Source organism: Leucopleurus acutus (assembly GCF_964270905.1).
Source record: "Leucopleurus acutus genome assembly, chromosome: 1".
Classification (NCBI taxonomy): domain Eukaryota; kingdom Metazoa; phylum Chordata; class Mammalia; order Artiodactyla; family Delphinidae; genus Leucopleurus; species Leucopleurus acutus.
In genome coordinates, this window is record NC_139142.1 from 11,903,847 (window position 1) to 11,924,487 (window position 20,641).

At 36.6% G+C, this 20,641-nt stretch overlaps 1 protein-coding gene across 3 annotated transcripts in view; it reads left to right on the forward strand.

Moving 5' to 3' along the window:
- Nucleotides 1-20,641, forward strand: part of TRIP11 (thyroid hormone receptor interactor 11) — a 67,526-nt gene that overhangs the window by 24,998 nt on the left and 21,887 nt on the right. For all 3 annotated transcript variants that reach the window (XM_082841847.1, XM_082841845.1, XM_082841846.1), the window contains exons 10-15: nt 2,341-2,553; nt 3,453-6,476; nt 9,622-9,762; nt 10,348-10,541; nt 14,015-14,178; nt 16,292-16,395. In XM_082841847.1, coding sequence (XP_082697973.1) covers nt 2,341-2,553; nt 3,453-6,476; nt 9,622-9,762; nt 10,348-10,541; nt 14,015-14,178; nt 16,292-16,395 — 3,840 coding nt within the window. The remainder of the gene's footprint in view (nt 1-2,340; nt 2,554-3,452; nt 6,477-9,621; nt 9,763-10,347; nt 10,542-14,014; nt 14,179-16,291; nt 16,396-20,641) is intronic.

Here is a 20,641-nt window from a genome sequence, read left to right on the forward strand (position 1 = left end):
TTCTACCCACTAAATGCCAGTAGTGTCTCCCAGTCATTTTTAAATTACTATATTATATGTTTCCTATGTTCTTTTCTGCTTCGACTGCATTCTGCTTATTCAGTTATTCCTTTCTCTAACTGGTCTAAGTGTATTTTGTAGTTTGCAAATCTCTGCATGTATTCTGATAGGGCCTGTAACCTCCTCATGATAATTTTGGATTCTGTAGCTATTCCCGATTAGCTGTATCTCCTTTCTTTTGATGTTAGGTAATCCATTGCAACTCTTGCTTGAATTGTGTCTGCTATGGGTCTGCTCACTGGTTAAGAATGCCAAAAATACCTGCAAGGTCATGTGCATTCTTTTTTTTTTTAATATTTTATTTATTTATTTATTTGCCTGCGTTGGGTCTTTGTTGCTGTGCACGGGCTTTCTCTAGTTGTGGCGAGCGGGGGCTACTCTTGGTTGCCGTGCACGGGCTTCTCGTTGCGGTGGCTTCTCTTGTTGTGGAGCACGGGCTGTAGGTGCTCAGGCTTCAGTAGTTGTGACTCTTGCGCTCAGTAGTTGCGGCTTGTGGGCTCAAGAGCACAGGCTCAGTAGTTGTGGTGCACAGGCTTAGTTGCTCCATGGCATGTGGGATCTTCCCGGATCAGGGATTGAACCCGTGTCCCCTGTATCGGCAGGCAGATTCTTAACCACTGCGCCACCAGGGAAGTCCTGGTCATGTGTATTCTTAAGATCCACATGACAAAAAATTTTGTGGTTCTCTTCTTAGAATTTTATTTTATTTATTTATTTGTTTATTTTTGGCCACGCTCCACGGCATGTGGGATCTTAGTTCCCTGAGCAGGGATGGAACTTGCACCGCCTGCAGAGGGAGCGCAGTCTTAACCACTGGACCACCAGGGAAGTCCCTTTTGTGGTTCTCTTTTTTTTTTTAATTTTTAAAAAATATTTATTTATTTGGTTGTGCCAGGTCTTAGTTGCGGCAGGCGGGCTCCTTAGTTGTGGCATGTGAACTCTTAGTTGCGGCATGCATGTGGGATCTAGTTTCCTGACCAGGGATCGAACCTGGGCCCCTGGCATTGGGAGCGAGGAGTCTTAACCACTGCGTCACCAGGGAAGTCCCTGTGGTTCTCTTACTTGAACAGATAACTCTAGAAAGGCATAAGAGAATGATATTTCCATCTTTCGTTTGCGGTTCAGAATAAACTTTTGAATTGGAAGAGAATGAGAATTGTAAGGCAGATGTTCCAATATAGTTTTCATTGGTCTCTTTTGTAAGGTATATATTAGACTACTTATGAAAATTTGAGATTCTTATTTACTTTAAAGTAGATTCCATAGAAGTTTGCTTTTAAAAATCTCTGTCGGGCTTCCCTGGTGGCACACTGGTTGGGAGTCCGCCTGCCGATGCGGGGGACACGGGTTCGTGCCCTGGTCTGGGAAGATCCCACATGCCGCAGAGCGGCTGGGCCTGTGGGCCATGGCCGCTGAGCCTGCGGGTCCAAAAAATCTCTGTCAATGAAAGATGTCTTTACAGTGATAGAGGGTTTATCACAACCATCATAGTGATAGAGGTTGAAATAATGTTGAAGCATAGAGAACTGTCCCATGTCTGGGATTTTGGAGGAAAAGCATTAAATACAAATAGAACAGAACATAGAATGTGCTTTAAAAAATCACATACAGGTGTATCTTTAGGAATGTTAGGTCTGAGAGAGGGGAACCTAGTCTGTGCTTAGGTTAGAAGGTAAAGGAAGGAAAGGAGCGTTCTTTCTTGGGTCAAGAAAAGGTTTCATGTTCTGACAAGCCAGTTATAAGGGAAATTACTTTTATGAGGGAGAAGAAGCCTTTTATTTTCTAATTAGAGAGGACAAACTTCAGAGCAAATGAATATGGATAGCTTACATTTTTGCCTGGGGCTGTTGGTGGTGATGTTAGGGATGGAAGTGAAGGGAGCTGGAAGGCTCGGGATGTTTTGAAAATTATGTGTGTTGTGTGGGGGAAGGAGGAGATGGAAGGGAAGCAGCAGTGGGAGTGGGAGTGGGAAGGCTCTCAAATGGGAAAGTTTTTGTGTAAAGAAGTTGGAGCTAGAGGACAGACTTACAGTTGTTGCATCTTGTCTAGGACTATAGAAATGTTTTACTTGAAGCTGCAAATAAAATTGTACATGAATGAAGGCTGTGGCTTGTTCAATTTTATGTATTATTGCTGAGGTATTATTCAATAATGTTTCCAACACAGAGCATCTAAAAATACATTCCCAAGTTTTGCTTATATATGTATATTTTTAAACTTTTGGTGTCTCTTCTTCCAATTGATAGTATGTGTTGTTTTTTTCCCCTTTTTTCATTTAAGGAAGAACTGCAAATATCACTTTCAAAATTGAACAATGAATATGAAGTAATTAAAAGTACAGCTGCAAGGGACATGGATTTGGATTCAGAATTATGTGATTTAAGACGTAATTTGGAGGCAAAGGAACAAGAACTCAATCAGAGCATTACTGAAAAGGAAATACTAATAGCTGAGTTAGAAGAATTGGATAAACAGAACCAAGAGGCTACAAAGGTAACAATATATTAAATTATATTTTATGATATATATATATATTTAAATTTATTTTATTTATTTTATTTTTGGCTGCGTTGTGTCTTCATTGCTGCCCACAGGCTTTCTCTAGTTGCAGCGAGCAGGCTTCTCATTGTGGTGGCTTCTCTTGTTGCGGAGCACGGGCTCTAGGTGCACAGGCTTCAGTAGTTGTGGTGCGTGGGCTCAGTAGTCGTGGTGCACAGGCTTAGTTGCTCTGCGGCATGTGGGATCTTCCCGGACCAGGGCTCGAACCTGTGTCCCCTGCATTGGGAGGCGGATTCTCAACCACTGCGCCACCAGGGAAGCCCTGTTTTATGATATATTAAAGACAGTGCAGCAGCATGTTCTACTCAGTAGACTGAACACTGGATTAATAAGCAAAACTGGCGTGATTTAATTTCGGTGATTTAATCAATATTTTAGTTAATTGATGCTCAAGTTGTAGAGGTTGGCAAACTTTTTTGTAAAGTGTTAGATAGTAAATATCTTTGGCTTTGCAGGCCTTGTAGTTGCAGTTGCAGCTACTCAGCTCTGCTGTTGTCATATGTAAACGAACGAGCCTGGCTCTGTTCCAGTAAGAATTTACTTACAAAAACAGGTGCAGGTGTTATTTGGCCCATGGGCTGTAGCTTGTTGTCTCCCTGCTTCAGTGTTTATTTGCTTTTAAGTTCTAATCTCTAAAACAATTAAATAGATTTGCTGTAAGATAATTAGTAAATAATTTTGTTGGGAATTTTTAAAAAGTTCCCAACAAAATTAGAAGGATTAGAAATGTCTGAGGATTATTCTTGTATTATGTATGACATTTTATAAAGTTTCCTTTAGGTACTAAAATGAGAGAATGTTTTAAAGTTCATGCAAATTAATTTTTCTTCCAGCACATGATTTTGATCAAAGATCAGCTATCAAAACAAGAAAACGAGGGAGATAATGTCATCAGTAAACTGAAAAAAGATCTAAATGATGAAAAAAAGAGAGTTCATCAACTTGAAAATGATAAAATGAACATTACTAAAGAGTTAGACGTGCAGAAAGAAAAGTTAATTCAGAGTGAACTGGTACTAAGTGATTTACATTTAACCAAGCAGAAGCTTGAGGATAAAGTAGCAGATTTAGTAGATCAGCTAAATAAATTGCACACAAAAAATTTAAACATCCAGAAGGAGAACTTTGAACTTCAGGAACATATTAAACAAAAGGAGGAGGAGCTCTCTAGAGTCAGGGATGAGTTAATAACGCAGTCTCTTAAGCGAGACTCTAACAGTAATTTTAAGGATGACTTACTTAACGAAAGGGAAGCCGAAGTGAGAGACTTAAGGCAAAATCTTTCAGAAATAGAGCAGCTCAATGAAAACTTAAAGAAAGTTGCTTTTGATCTCAAAATGGAGAATGAAAAGTTGAATTTAGCATGTGAAAATGTAAGACATCAGTTGGAAGAGTCTATTGCTGGTAACAATCAGATTTCTCAGGAGAAAAACGCTATTGTGGAGGCTCTAAAAATCGAGAAGGAACAGTTAGAAGGAGAATTGTGTCGGGCTGAAAAGAGGCTGTTGGAAGAAGCAAACAAGTATGAGCAAACCATGGAAGAACTGTCCAATGCACGTAATTTGAGTATCTCTGCTTTACAGCTGGACCATGAGCGTTTAATTAAACTCAGTCAAGAGAAAGACTTTGAAATAGCAGAACTCAGAAAGAATATCAAGCAGATGGATACTGATCATAAGGAAACGAAGAAAATTTTGTCATCTAGCTTAGAAGAGCAGAAGCAATTGACCCAACTTGTAAATGAGAACGAAATTTTTATTGAAAAACTTAAAGCAAGAAGTTCAGAGCTTCAGGAGGAATTAGATAAATATACTCAGGCCTTAAGAAAAAATGAAATTTTAAGGCAAACCATAGAGGAAAAAGACAGAAGTCTTGGATCCATGAAAGAAGAAAACAATCATCTGAAAGAAGAGTTGGAACGACTCAGGGAACAGCAGAGTCGAGCTGCACCTGTGGCTGAGCCTAAAACCCTTGATAGTATTACAGAACTAGAATCTGAGGTGAATCAGCTGAATATATTAAAGGATAATCTTAAAGAGGAAATAAAACATCATCAAAAGGTAATTGAAGATCAAAACCAGAGTAAAATACAGCTGCTTCAGTCTTTACAGGAGCAGAAGAAGGAAATGGATGAGTTTAGATACCAGCATGAGCAAATGAACGCCACACACACCCAGCTCTTTTTAGAGAAAGATGAGGAAATTAAGAATTTGCAAAAAACAATTGAACAAATCAAAACCCAGTTGCAGGAAGAAAGACAGGACGTTCAAACAGAGAATTCTGTTATTTTTCAAGAAACAAAAGTTCAGGGCCTTAATATAGAAAATGGAAGTGAAAAGCATGATTTATCTAAAGCTGAAACCGAAAGATTAGTAAAAGGAATAAAAGAACGAGAATTGGAGATTAAGCTTCTAAATGAAAAGAATATATCTCTAACTAAACAGATTGATCAGCTTTCCAGAGATGAGGTTGGTAAACTAACTCAGATTATCCAGCAGAAAGATTTGGAGATACAAGCTCTTCATGCTCGAATTACTGCAGCTTCCTACCCCCAGGATGTTGTTTACCTTCAACAGCAGCTGCAGGCCTATGCTATGGAACGAGAACAGGTACTAGCTGTTTTGAGTGAGAAGACTAGGGAGAATAGCCATCTAAAAACAGAATATCACAAGATGATGGATATAGTTGCTGCAAAAGAAACAGCTCTCAGTAAGCTGCAAGATGAAAATAAAAAATTGTCCACGAGGTTTGAAAGTAGTGGCCAAGATATGTTTAGAGAAACTATTCAGAATTTATCACGTATCATTCGAGAAAAAGACATTGAAATAGATGCATTAAGTCAGAAATGTCAGACCTTATTGACAGTTTTACAAACATCCAACACTGAAAATGAGGTTGGAGGTGTTAATAGTAATCAGTTCGAGGAGCTTCTACAGGAACGCGATAAGTTAAAACAACAAGTAAAGAAAATGGAAGAGTGGAAACAGCAGGTAATGACTACAGTACAAAATATGCAACACGAGTCAGCCCAGCTCCAGGAGGAGCTTCATCAGCTTCAGGCACAAGTTCTGGTTGACAGTGATAACAACTCTAAATTGCAAGTGAACTATACTGGCCTGATCCAAAGTTATGAGCAGAATGAAACCAAACTCAAAAATTTTGGGCAGGAATTAGCACAAGTTCAGCACAGCATAGGGCAGCTTTGCAATACCAAGGATCTTCTTTTAGGAAAACTTGATATTATTTCACCTCAGCTCTCTTCTGGATCGTCGCTTACTTCCCAGTCAGCAGAGTCTCTTAGAACAATTAAGTCTGATGTATTGAGTGAGTCTTCTAAACAAGAAATAGAAGAGCTAAGAAAATCACTGCAGGAAAAAGATGCAACAATTAGAACTCTCCAGGAAAATAATCACAGATTGTCTGATTCGATTGCTGCTTCCTCAGAGCTAGAAAGAAAAGAACACGAACAAACTGATTCAGAAATTAAGCAGCTCAAGGAGAAACAAGATACCTTACAAAAGTCGCTTAAGGAAAAAGACCTCTTAATCAAAGCCAAAAGTGATCAGTTACTTGCTTTGAATGAAAATTTCACTAACAAGGTGAATGAAAATGAACTTTTGAGGCAGGCAGTAACAAACCTGAAGGAGAGAACATTAATCTTAGAAATGGACATTTGTAAACTAAAGGGGGAAAATGAAAAAATAATAGAAACATCCAGGGGAAAGGAAACAGAATATCAAGCATTACAGGAGACTAATACGAAGTTTTCTATGATGCTTCGAGAAAAAGAGTTTGAATGCCATTCATTGAAGGAGAAGGCTCTGGCTTTTGAGCATCTACTGAAAGAAAAAGAGCAGGTATGTTCTGGATGGCGTGTTGTGGAGGGAAGTTTGGGGTGGAGGAGATTTTTTAGTGTGCTACTTTATTGATGTTCTTTGAAGGGGAAGATGCATTTGTTCATTTAGAAATATTTATTTCAAGGTATTGTGATTCATTCAAAATAAATTTTCCTCAGAGGCATCTGCAAGTTTCTCCCCCAAATTACTAGATATTTCCAAATATTTTTAGTTCTAGATTAATTTTTTTACAGTCTAAGTAGAAAAAGTTTAGAAGCAGTTAATGTTTTTCTTTAGAAAATAGAAATGTGATATAAGAACTCTGAGGTTACTGCAGTTTAATCACATTTTAGGCATATTTCAGTAACTGCTGGTTTTAGAGGTTCTTATATATAAAGGGGAGCTCTGTGAAATACATGCTACATCTTTGACAATGATCTGAAGTACGAAATACATTTTACATTGTGACACAATAAGCACTTGTGTGTGTGTGTGTGTGTGTGTGTGTGTGTGTGTGTAAAACTGAAACAAAAGTTTCAGGAATCAGAAATTACCCTTACTATATGTGATGCTCTCTTAAAAGAAGGAAGTGCTGGGTGACCCATTAAATTGATTTTTATGAATCATTCACAGCCTGGTATTTGAAAAGTGTTAGCTATGAATAGTACTTTTCACATAAGTAGACTCAATAAATATTCTAATCCCAGTTGTGTCATTGTGTGACTTTGGGTGTGTTTTGACTTTATTGGTTTGTTTATTCACCCATAAAAAGGAAGGTTGTATTGGTTAAAAGTGTCAGTAGTTTTGATATATTTAAATGTTTACATTCAGTTGATATTTGATTTTGATAAGAATGTTTTGAAGACCCAGTACATCATGCTGTGATCAAAGCTATGGGCTCTTTTGATGTAGTGCCTTTTTACTCTTATTTCTATACTTTTAGTGGTGGAAATTTAGCAAAGAAATGAGGCAGAACAATGGAATATTAAACAACTGCTTCTTTTCTTTTCTTTTTTTTTTTTGTGGTATGCGGGCCTCTCACTGTTGTGGCCTCTCCCGCTGCGGAGCACAGACTCCGGACGCACAGGCTCAGCGGCCATGGCTCACGGGCCCAGCCGCTCCGCGGCATGTGGGATCTTCCCAGACCAGGGCATGAACCTGTGTCCCCTGCATCGGCAGGCGGACTCTCAACCACTGCGCCACCAGGGAAGCCCCAACAACTGCTTCTTGAGTGTTTACATGCTGCAGGGCACGAGTTACAAAATGATTTAACTTCTTTTGCCAATTAAATTCTATTTTAAAAGTCTCGGATTAAAGTTTGTGAATGCTTGATGTAGTTTTCGCTTGATAAGAAAAGTCTTGCCTCATTTTCCCCTTCTTTGTCATCTGATTAAATAGGTACACTGATGTATTGAGTTGTGCTCCTCCTTTCAGGAATAGCTTCTTAGCTTCTTATGGTACTGATATATATTCAGTATAAAAAAGACTGGTAGAGGGTAGAAGCTTTCTATTGCTCACTAGCCAAAATTGGGTGTAGCATCTTAGGGCTTGTAAGAGTATAATGGAGGAGAGGAGGACAATAAAGTATTCTTTTTATATGTTTTTTCCTATTGTAGTTTTAGCATCTTGTACAGTCTAATTCTATTTCATTGACATTTATAGATCCAAAGTGTGCAGATTTAATTAAGGCTCACCTACCTTTCAGGAAGCTTTCCTAAGTTAGTTAAGTTGTACTTAAGTATTGTATTACTTGAGGGTAATTGGCATAAACTAATTGATTTCTTATGATATTCTATATAATTGAAGAATACCTTTATTTTGAGTATAACAGCATTTTTCTTTAGGGAGACAGGAGTGTTCTCAACAGGAGATCTTCAGCTCTTTATTTGTCAAGCATTTCTCTGATATGAAAAAAATGTTTAACTGAAAAACTGTTTGGATGATATTGGCCTTCTTTTCCAGGAGGGGGTGTTGAGATAAAAGGAACAGATGGTTTTATGTTTTGGTTTCAATGATTTGTCCTGGGGGACGTGTTATATATTCTTAAAGAAATGGAAAGTTTACATGAAAATGTAAAAATGATACCAATCTATAAATAGATTCAGACGATATGCACTTCTCAAACACAGAAAAGAATTGGCTGTAAACAGTCTGACACTTTTTTGTGCTTTTTAGAATTCTAGCTGTCATCTTAAATTCATGGCCCTACTTCTGCAATGAAAGGTTATCTTTTTTTTCCTGCCGGCTTTAATATATTGTTCTTGCATGGAAGGCATTCAGGAATAAATTTTCCTAACAGTCTTAGAAAGATAACATTCCAGAGTTGCTTTCGTTAAATTGTTGCCAAAATGTTCTTTTAAAATAGGCTGTGCATGTGAAATGACTTTCCTTTTTCTCCTGTGACAGCAACTCCACACTGTTACTTTCCCTAACAACAGTTGCATATGCCTGATGAAGACACACACACACACACACACACACACACACACTCTCTCTCTCTCTCTCTCTCTCTCTCTCTCTCTCTCTCCCCCTCCCCCCCTCCCCCTCCCTCCCTCCCTCTCTCCCCCCCTCCCCTCCCTCTCCCTCTCTCCCTCTCTCCCTCTCTCCCTCTCTCCCTCTCTCCCTCTCTCCCTCTCTCCCTCTCTCCCTCTCTCCCTCTCTCTCTCTCTCTCTCTTACTTTTGGGTGATTTGGGGGTTTGTGTATGCTTTGTTGTGTAGGGTAAGTTTGAAGAGGTTGTGTCTTTTGAGTTCTTCTTAAAGCATTTTAAATAAACTTTTCCTTTAAGAATACTTTCAGATTATTAGAAAAGCTGGAAAGATAGTACAGCATTCCCATATACCTCACACCCTGTTTCCCTTTTAACAACTATGTTACTATGGTACATTGGCAACAACTAATGAACCTTTATAGATACATTAATAGTTTCTTTGAATTATCTTAATTTTTTAGCAGATGTCCTTTTCTTGTTCCGTGGTCCCATCCAGGATACATTATAGTTAGTTGTCATTGTCTCTTTAGGCTCCTTTAGACTGTGATGGTTTCTCAGACTTTCCTTGTTTTGGATGACCTTGACATAGTTAACTGAATTTTTAAATTATTTAATGAAGAAATGTCTTTTTTTAAATGTGTCTTTCTTTAAAGCTAAAGTTATTTCTTTCCAAAAGGGCAAGACTGGGGAGTTAAATCAACTTTTAAATGCAGTTAAGTCAATGCAGGAGAAGACAGTTATCTTTCAGCAGGAGAGAGATCAAGTCATGTTGGCCCTGAAACAGAAACAAATGGAAAACACTGCTGTACAGAATGAGGTATACTTTCACTTTAAAGAAATAGTGATTCAAACACTTAAGTCTAATAACTCTTAAATAAGAAAACTATAAAGATTATCAATTAAAATGAATTTCTCTTAGGTGATTTTTTTCTTAGTCTTACTCTGATGCGCTTTAGTAGGATTTTGATCTCCCAAAGTGCGTCCTGTTTCAGTTTTCAAGCAAAAACCATGATCTAATCATTATGTTTTATACCTGAAATTAAATTATACCTCAAGAAAAGAAAAAGATGGCATATCTTGGATATAAGAAAAATTTCCTACCAACAAAGTATGAAAAAAATGAGATTTACTGAAAAAGTGGCCTGTCACAAAAAGCCTAGTACTTTGTACAATTATTATAGCCACAGGGAATGAGATCTTACAAAGTAAACCTTCCAAATGAATATTTAAGATGATTTCAGGAGCCTTTTTTCTTAGCATAAATATATCTTGGAGTATGAGAAATTAATATACAATTAATACACTTCAATAATGGGGAAAGACTTGATAACAGAGTGGCTTGTAGGAGGGGAAAGGGGGAGCATTTTATGGAAGAAAAATAAAAGAAATATCCTCTACCTAGGTTCAACATTTACGTGACAAAGAATTACGCTTAAACCAGGAGCTAGAGAGATTGCGTAACCATCTTTTAGAATCAGAAGATTCTTACACCCGTGAAGTTTTGGCTGCAGAAGATAGAGAGGCTAAGCTAAGAAAGAAAGTAACAGTACTGGAGGAAAAGCTAGTTTCATCCTCTAATGCAATGGAAAATGCAAGGTAACTTTTTCTTTTTTCTTTTTTCTTTTTTTTTTTTTTTTTTAGTATTAGCGTTAATTAAATACTTCCTGAGTGTCAGACTCAGAATTTTTCATATGCTACCTTATTTTATTCTCACAAAATTCATTATCTCCATTTTATAGACTAAGAAACTAAGGGTAAAGAGGTTTAATAACCTTCCCAAGGTCAGGCACACAAAGTGCACATGTAGGTTTCACACTTGGGTTTGTAACCCTTATCCAGATCTGGCATTCAAACTGAGGTTCCTCCAGATCTTAATTGTTATCCTAGATAATTGCTTCTCATCATTTTAGGAGGCTAGACTTAAATTCTTACTGATTTAATTAGCGTTGCCAGGTTCCCCAAGAACTAATTTAATTTATGTGATTTAATTTTTAATCAAGTGATATAAGGTTGAACAAAGTTTGGATATTATAAAGGAGAGAGTAAAGGAAGTAGCAAGGGAAAGGCCTAGGTCAATGTGAATTAACTCTTGGCTTGTTAGAACTTTTGAGTGACCAGGTCCCTGCTTATATATTTTTAAATTTTATTTCTCTCAATAAAATGTGTTGTTGTTTTTTTTCTTATTACAAAAACATATTTTCCACTTCAGGAAACTCACATAAACCAAAAGAACATAAAGCCACAGACTCTCTCATCCAGAGATAATCTTTTTTTGTGCCTTTGTATGCTTCTGTATATGTGTGTATATATTACATATTATTTTCTTAAAGCAAAATTGAGATCATACTATTTATACTGTTTTGTAACCTGCTTCTATCAGTTAATAATATGAATATGAGTACACATTAAGCCATATGTTCCTGCAATATCATTTGTGGCTGCATAGTATACCATTATTTGGATTTGCCATAATTTCTTTAACCCACTCATTTATTATTGGACATTTAGAGTGTTTGAACTTTTCAGAATTACTAAGAGTGCTGTTTTGTTTTTTATATAAGTTTGTTTTCTTTTTGGCTGCATTGGGTCTTCGTTGCTGAGAGCGGGCTTTCTCTAGTTGTGGCGAGCGGGGGCTACTCTTTGTTGTGGTGCACAGGCTTCTCACTGCGGTGGCTTCTCTTGTTGTAGAGCACAGGCTCTAGGCACGCGGGCTTCAGTAGTTGTGGCACGCGTGCTCAGTAGCTGTGGCTCGTGGGCTCTAGAGCGCAGGCTCAGTAGTTGTAGCGCATGGGCTTAGTTGCTCCGTGGCATGTGGGATCCTCCTGGACCAGGGCTCAAACCTGTGTCCCCTGCATTGTCAGGCAGATTCTTAAGCACTGCGCCACCGGGGAAGCCCAAGAGTGCTGTTCTGATAACCCAAAATAGGTATTTTTGTGTTGATGACAGATTATTTCCTTAGTGTAAATTTTGAGAAATGGAAATTCTGATTGAAAGGCTGTTTTTAAAACGTTTGAAATGTACTGCCAAATAATCTTCCCAAAAAATCATGTCCATTTATCTTCCCATTAGTTGTATGTGCATCTTTTTATCTTTTTACTTTTTACTGTATGGTGCTGAGGGAAATATAAGGATATAGTAGATATTATCTCTGCAAAGAGATTATAGGCCAGTAGAGATAGTATTTCTGAGGGTGAACTCCTTACCCTCTTTGTAGGATGTATTATTGTACCTTCAGACTCAGAAGAACTTGTTTAAAATGAGAATCAAAACAGTGAGTGAACGTTTGTGTATGTGTTTCACATTGGCAGAAATAGCAAAACATCCTTAGTCTATAAGATTGATCATCTTTCCTTTCAATTTTCAGGCCCTTATTTTCTCTAATTGAAATAGTTTCTAATCTCTGCCTATTTTTGTTTACTATTCATAATAACTGCAGAATAACCTTCGGAAGGTAGGGCTGTGGTCTTGTTTCTCCTTTTTTCAAAACCAGGTTAGACTGTCATGATTTGGGCCCACTGTTTTTCTGTTAATCCCACCTATTCTTCAAATAGCACTTCATGATGAATTATTTGTTTAGCACCCCACTCCTCAAATCCAAAATCAATCCCTAGTGTGATGTTTTTCCTTTGAACCTGCATAATATTTTGAGTCTTTCATAGGGCACTTGTATTTTTCTTAGGGGTATTTGTAATTGTTGAGCTGTTTTACACTTTCTCCCACCCAACAAAGTGTAAGGCCACCAGTGGGTAGGAATGATGCCATTTATGTCACACTCTTCCCACAGTATACATTCTTACACATAGTTTCATAGATGTTCAGTAAATATTTGGTGTATAAGTAACTCAAATCTACAGAATCAGATTATGGTGTTTTGAGCCCTTAACAATAGTAACATCTTGTTGTATTTATTAACTTTGTGAATGACATCACAGTTCATTTCATCCTTACAATCACCCTTTGAGTGATTTGTTAACCAGCAAAGTTGAATAAAGTCCAGGGACATAAGAGGGGAGAGTTAAGTCCTCTGGTTATCAGTTTACTGCCTTTTCCAAAAGAGGGTGCTATTGGGTAAAATTTCTTCAAAGTGAGCTGCTCTTAACGGGTTTTATTGGCCTGCTCTGAATAAAAACTTAACTGGATATTAAAAACCCAGGAAAGGCTATTGCAGTATTTTGTATGTAATAATTGTACATTAAGGAAGTACCTCGGTGACATAAGCCTGGATAGATGTTCTGTAATTCTCTTAGTGATCTCTGATTTGGGACAGGTGTAGGGGTTATTATATTTAATGTAAGCAGAAAGAAAGATGACAGTAAAAGATGGGATAACCTTTGGAAAGTTGTGAGTTCACTAGGATTGTGAGTGCCAAAAGCAAGGCGGGTATCAGAATCCATTGCTTGTTGGGTTGGAGCTGGACAAAATGACTTCCAAGATCCCTTACAACTTACAAGTTTATGATAAATTACGTCTTAGAGTTTTAGCCTCGAAACACAAAGTTGCAGGCTATTTTTAAATTTTTCTTAAGCTGACATACCTTGTTTAGCCCAGTTCTGTGTTTAAAATGACTACCATTTGTTCAAAGTCACCTTCACAGGAAGGATGATTGAATTAACAAACGCAGGGAGGACGAAGGTCAGAGGAACTCTTCAAGTTTCTTTGAAATCTAACTTGAATTTAATGCAATAAAATGTAGGGAAGGTCAGATTCATAGAGACAGAAAGTAGAATGGTGGTTACTGGGCGGAGAGGGGGTTATTGTTTAATGGGTGTGGAGTTTCGGCTTGGGAAGATGAAAAAGTTCTAGAGATGAGTGGTCGTAATGGTTGTACAGCCATGCAAGTGTACTTACTACCACTGAACTGTACACATAAAAATGGTTAAAATGGTAAATGTTATGTGTATTTTACCACAATAAAAAAAACATAGGGAAGAGGTTTCATCTTGTTAAAGTATCTAAATACTTTGAATATAACTTGCATTTAGTGCAGTAAAATGTAGGGAAGGTATTTCATCTTGTCAAAGTGTCTAAATAGATAGAAACAGTTTGACTTTTATTCTTTTTGTTTAAAGCCATCAGGCCAATTTACAGGTAGAGTCATTGCAGGAACAGTTGAATGTGGCATCGAAGCAAAGGGATGAAACTGCACTACAGCTTTCCATGTCTCAGGAGCAAGTAAAGCAGTATGCTCTGTCACTCTCCAACCTGCAGATGGTCCTGGAGCATTTCCAGCACGGTCAGTTGTATGACCAGTCTTTCATTGAAGAAGAGTTATTGTACGGTTGACCCTTGAACAATGCATGGGTTAGGATGGATGCCTACCCCCCATGCAGTTGAAAACCCATAACTTGAGTTCCCCCGAACTTAACTCCTAATAGCCCACTGTTGACCAGGAGCCTTGCTAATAACATAGTCAATTGACACATTTTTTTGTATGTTATATGTACGATATACTGTATTCTTACAATAAAGGAAGCTAGAGAAAAGAAAATGTTATTAAGAAAATCATAAGGAAGAGAAAATACATTCACTGTACTGTATTTATTGATACTATAAGTTTATGTCATCTGTTTACAAGATGAATTGTTTGTCTATTAGTACCTACATCAGTATTCTCTTATATGATAGAAAACCCTGTAGATATTATACATATTACTAACACTAGACATCAAAAATGAAATGTGTGAAAAAGAAATTCATATTTAGGTATAATGATTCGTGATTGATAATGAAGAAGTAGCAATATTATTGCTTTATGATAGCCTAACCTTTACACTAATGAATGGTTATAAAATTTTTATGGTATACAGTAATATAGTCATATTCGTAATATAGTACTGGAAACGTTACATTTTTTTAAAAAACCGCTTACTTGTGATGATAGGCTGATATGCAGTTTCTCCAATTACAAGAGAGAGAGGCATACCTTATGGTAATGTGATTCTTTGGAAGCAAAGTTATAAAACAGTAAGAAAACTAACATATTGTTAAATTTATATTATCACTCACCTTCTGCCTATGTTAGGATAGACTAGTATCTATATGTATTTCAAGCATTCGTCACAGAACCTTTTTCTTAATGTTTTTGATATTTCCAGTCTATGTGGTTCATCTGCTTTTTCAAATTGTCTCAAATCTCCAAAAAATGTTTCCAGTATATTTACTGAAAAAAATCTACATATGGTGGACCCATGCAGTTCAAACCTGTGTTGTTCACAGATCAGCTGTAGTTTTGGGAATTTTGACTTGAGTGCTGTTTTAGATTAGGCATAGGGAAATCTTTGAAAGCTTACCCACTTGTAGGGGGAGAAGATAAGTAGCCATCAACAAATTAGACTTTTCTTACAGTTAAGAGTAGAGAACATAAACTGTATATACTAATTACTAAAAAAAATTATTTTAGTGTCATATTATGATACTTTAGTTAAGGCGAGAGGTGAGGGAAGTATGAGGGTAACATAGTAAGGATCACATGATAAAGGGGAATACAAAGGAAGAGAGAGGCACACATAGGAACAAAAAAGATAGGTGTTGAGATGTTGGTTGGAGGTTGAATCCACTAAAGAGAGTTGATCATCAGTAATTACTCTTTTGAAGTATTGATTAATTTGTTCTTAGCTGTTCATCTATACTTGAAGGTAACTGCATTTTTCTAGTTCAGGTGGAAAGTACTCTTCTAGGCACATAGTAATAGTGACCAGAGCACACGTACCCCGATAACCAAATATGCTTTTTCACATCTACCTCCCATCATCAGATTTACCCCCTTTAGATCATTCACCCATCCATTTGTCAACTCGTACATTCTGTAATTACTGGCAATGCATGAACTGCTAGTGAGGGGCAGGCGGTTAGAGGATGTGAGGCTAATGAAGTTAAAGAAGTTACAGTTAAAAAAAAAAAAAAAAAAAAAAGAAGTTACAGTTTTGTGCCTGAGCAAAACTTTACATTTGTACATACGTACATGTCAGGGTTACTCCTATGGTTGAAATTTTGAATTTTACACGTAAGAATTCTCTAGGTCTGCTCTGTATAATACTAGAGTAGACATGTGTACAAAATAGTATGGTACTGAGGCCATAGAGAAAGCTTTGCTAAAGAGGAAATATTTGAGTAGAGTTCTGAAGGGAGGGAAAGTTTGCAAGATGGACAAGGTGGAGAAGGATTTAAGCAGAGGAAAGTGATCTCATTACTTTAATTCCAGTTAACGTCATCACTAAGGCATATATAATTTTCTTGTTAAGACATTTGAACTATTTTTGTTGAATTATTAAAATTTCAAGTGGTTTAAAATTCTAATTTTATCACACAATTACAAAATACTAATATAACTTTTTTTTCCTCTTTAGAAGAAAAAGCTATGTATTCTGCTGAACTAGAAAAACACAACCAACTTGTTGCTGAATGGAAGAAAAAGGCAGAAAATCTGGAAGGAAAACTTGTATCATTACAGGTTGGTTGAAATAATTTACTCTTGTAAATTTTATTATGCACAAAACAGTTACTTGTAGAATTTTTGTCTTGGAAATAATCTCCTAAACAGTTAATTTTTTTTTTTCTAAACAGTTAATTTAGTAAATGTTGTCACTGAGGCATAACAGTGAATAAGATATTCAGGATTTCCCTCATGTTACTTATAGTTTAGAATAGACACAGCAAATACGAGATTTAAATTTTTAGCACAGGTGGGCATTTTAGAGATCACTAAAAAAAATTAGTGTAAAATTTTAACTGTATAATTTTCTGTTTTCAACAAAATATATTGGGTATTTTATTTCACATGGATTAAAATAATGTGTATTATCCCATTAGATCTTTTTCTTTTGCACCTTAATTCTTTTTTTTTTGCTGTATCTTTTTTTTTAACATCTTTATCAGAGTATAATTGCTTTACAGTGTTGTTAGTTTATGCTGTATAACAAAGTGAATCAGCTATATGCATATGTATATCCCCATATCCCCTCCCTCTTGTGTCTCCCTCCCACCCTCCTTATCCCACCCCTCTAGGTGGTCACAAAACACCTAGCTGATCTCCCTGTGCTATGCGGCTGCTTCCCACTAGCTATCTGTTTTACATTTGGTAGTGTATATATGTCAGTGCTACTCTCTCACTTGGTCCCAGCTTACCCTTCCCCCTCCCCGTGTCCTCAAGCCCATTCTCTACATCTCTGTCTTTATTCCTGTCCTGCCCCTAGGTTCATCAAAACCATTTCTTTTTTTTAGATTCCATATATATGTGTTAGCATATGGTATTTTTCTCTTTCTGACTTAATTCACTCTGTATGACAGACTCTAGGTCCATCCACCTCACTACAAATAACTCAGTTTTGTTTCTTTTTATGGCTGAGTAATATTCCATTGTATATATGTGCCACATCTTCCTTATCCATTCATCTGTCGATGGACATTTAGGTTGCTTCCATGTCCTGGCTATTGTGAATAGTGCTGCAGTGAACATTGTGGTATGTGACTCTTTTTGAATTACGGTATTCTCAGGGTATATGCCCAGTAGTGGGATTGCTGGGTCATATGGTAGTTCTATGTTTAGTTTTTTAAAGAACCTCCATACTGTTCTCCATATTGGCTGTATCAATTTATATTACCACCAACAGTGCAAGAGGGTTCCCTTTTCTCCACACCCTCTCCAGCATTTATTGTTTGTAGATTTTTTGATGATGGCCATTCTGACCAGTGTGAGGTGATAGCTCATTGTAGTTTTGATTTGCATTTCTCTGATGATTAGTGATGTTGAGCATCCTTTCATGTTTGTTGGCAATCTGTATATCTTCTTTGGAGAAATGTCGATTTAGGTCTTCTGCCCATTTTTTGATTGGGTTGTTTTGTTTGTTTGATATTGAGCTGCATGAGCTGCTTGTGTATTTTGGAGCTTAATCCTTTGTCAGTTGCTTCATTTGCAAATATTTTCTCGGATTCTCAGGGTTGTCTTTTCGTCTTGTTTATGGTTTCCTTTGCTGTGCAAAAGCTTTGAAGTTTCATTAGGTCCCATTAGTTTATTTTTGTTTTTATTTCCATTTCTCTAGGAGGTGGGTCAAAAAGGATCTTGCTGTGATTTATGTCACAGAGTGTTCTTCCTGTGTTTTCCTCTAAGAGTTTTATAGTGTCTGGCCTTACACTTAGGTCCTTAATCTATTTTGAGTTTATTTTTGTGTATGGTGTTAGAAAGTGTTCTAATGTCATTCTTTTACATGTAGCTGTCCAGTTTTCCCAGCACCACTTACTGAAGAGGCTGTCTTTTCTCAATTGTATACTCTTGCCTCCTTTATCAAAGATAAGGTGACCATATTGCACCTTAATTCTTTAAAATATTTTTCTCTTTATTATTATGCTGTATTTCATGCCTATAAATATTATATATAAGAAATAAATAAAATGAACCCCATGAAGAGACACCACAGTGACTTGCTGTTTGATGTAGGATAAACTTTTCTGAGTCATAAGTAGACTCTGGTGATAGCTGGTAGAAAGTAATAAAATTTATGTATCTGTCGTTAGAGGTGAATATGCTGTTTAGGCATATTAATATTCTAAACAATTGAAGACATACTTCCATAATGTTTTAAAATTTTTACTAAATGTTGAGTGACTGGAAAACAATATTTAGATAATACATATAAAATATAAGAATAGCAATACAGCAAATACCCACGTACTCACCACCCGGTAAAAGATTGTCACCCTTTGAAGTTCCGTAAGCACCCCTCCACATCTCCTCTCCTTCTTACCACCTTTTATGTGTTTTACCCCCTTGTTTTTCTTTATGGTTTTATCACATAGATTTGCATCTTTTTACAGTACATTGTTTGGTTTTGCATATTTTTAAACTGTATGAATGGAATTCTGAACTGTATGTAAATGGAATTCTTCTGAGGCTTGCTTTTTTTGCTTAGCATTATGTTCATGAGTTTCAGCCGTAACTGTGTAGTTACTGTGTTAGAAGTTTCATTATTTTCACTGCTGTATTCCTTGTGTGAATATGTAATTTATTTACCCATTTTCCTGGTAAAGGACATTTCCCTTATCTGCCATACAAACAATGTGGTTATGAATTTCCTTGTTTATATCTCCTGGTGCACATGTATAAGAGTTTCAGGTGTGTATCTCGATTGGAATTGCTGAATCATGGGATATATATGGGCAATTTCAATTTTATTAGATTTGGGGGCAAATTGTTTTCTAAAGCACTTGTGCTAATTTTCTCCTACCAGTGGTACTAAGAGTTCTTGTTCTACATCCTTGGCAATGCTAGCATTATCAGAATTTTTTAAAGTGTTTGCCAGTGTGGTAGGTGGGAAGGGCTATCTTATGGTTTTAATTTGCATTTCTAGTAATGAGGTCAAGCATCTTTTAATATGTTTTTCCACCATTTATGCTTACTTTCTCATTAGCTCATTAACACATTAAAAAGACATTTTATTTGACGTGCTTGTTTTCAGTGGGCCAAAATATCTAGCCGGTCATACTGTTAGAAGTCCAGATCTTCTTTTTAAACTAGCTCTATTTAAAAATTTTTTTAATGTAATATATATTTAGAAAAACAACAGAATAAATCAGAAGAAACTAAGGGAATTAGTAAAGGTAAAAGTTGAAATTAGTGAAATAAAAAGCAAAAATGTGGTAGAAAGAATAATTAAATCTAAACGTTAATTTTCAAAAATGTCTTAGTGTAGTTTTTTTAAGCTTTACTTATTTCTTAAATATAAATGCTATGAGGTTAACAAAGTCATTTGAAAGTTTATTTAAATTTCCTTTACACTAAATTTAATCTTGTTGATTTTGTTTAAAATTTTTTGTTTCAGTCTCTCTTTGTATCAGTTAAGGTTCAACCTGAGAAGCAGAAGCAGTAGGATGTGTATGTGTGTACACATATGTACACATACACACATACATATACATACACATATACATTGATGTATATACCATATATGGATACCTGTGAGGTTTGTTACAAGGAATTGGCAACATTGTGGGGCCTGGCTAAGCAAGTTAGGTAGGTTTGGCAGTCAAAATGGGAGGATCACATCATAGGCAGGCTGGAACTCATAGGCGTGGGCCAAAGCTGTTGTCCACAGGTGGTTAGGAAAAAAAATCACAAGCAGGATGGACTCTGTGGGCATGGGCTGAAGTTACTGTCCACAGATGGAATTTCTTCTTTATGGAGAAACCTCAGTCCTGATTTCAAGGCATTTCAGCTGGTTCAATTAGGTCCGCCCTGATTATCCAGGATAATGTGCCTTCCTTAAATTCAGCTGATTTGAGCTTTGATTACATTTGCAAAATACCTTCACAGCAATACCTACCTTAAGTTTGACTGGATAACTGGGGACTAGCCTATCCAAGATGATACATCAAAAAAGCTGTCACACTCTGATTCAAGATGATGAAACTTGACCTGACATTTACGTGGGTGAATCCTCTAGAATAGCCAAGAAAATTGTGTGAAAGAATAATGATGAGGAGGGACTTGCCTACTAAATGTCAAAATAGAGCCATAAATCAATACCATATTGACTAGATTAGTGAAACAGAAGGAGAATCCAGAAATGGAGCCCAGGTTATATTTGAGAATTAAATTTAAAACTAAACCCTAAACTACTTTCAGTTCAGTGGGGAAAAGGGTAGGAGGTTATCTAATAAACAGTAGATACAACCGGCTGTCTATATGGAAGAAAATGAAATTG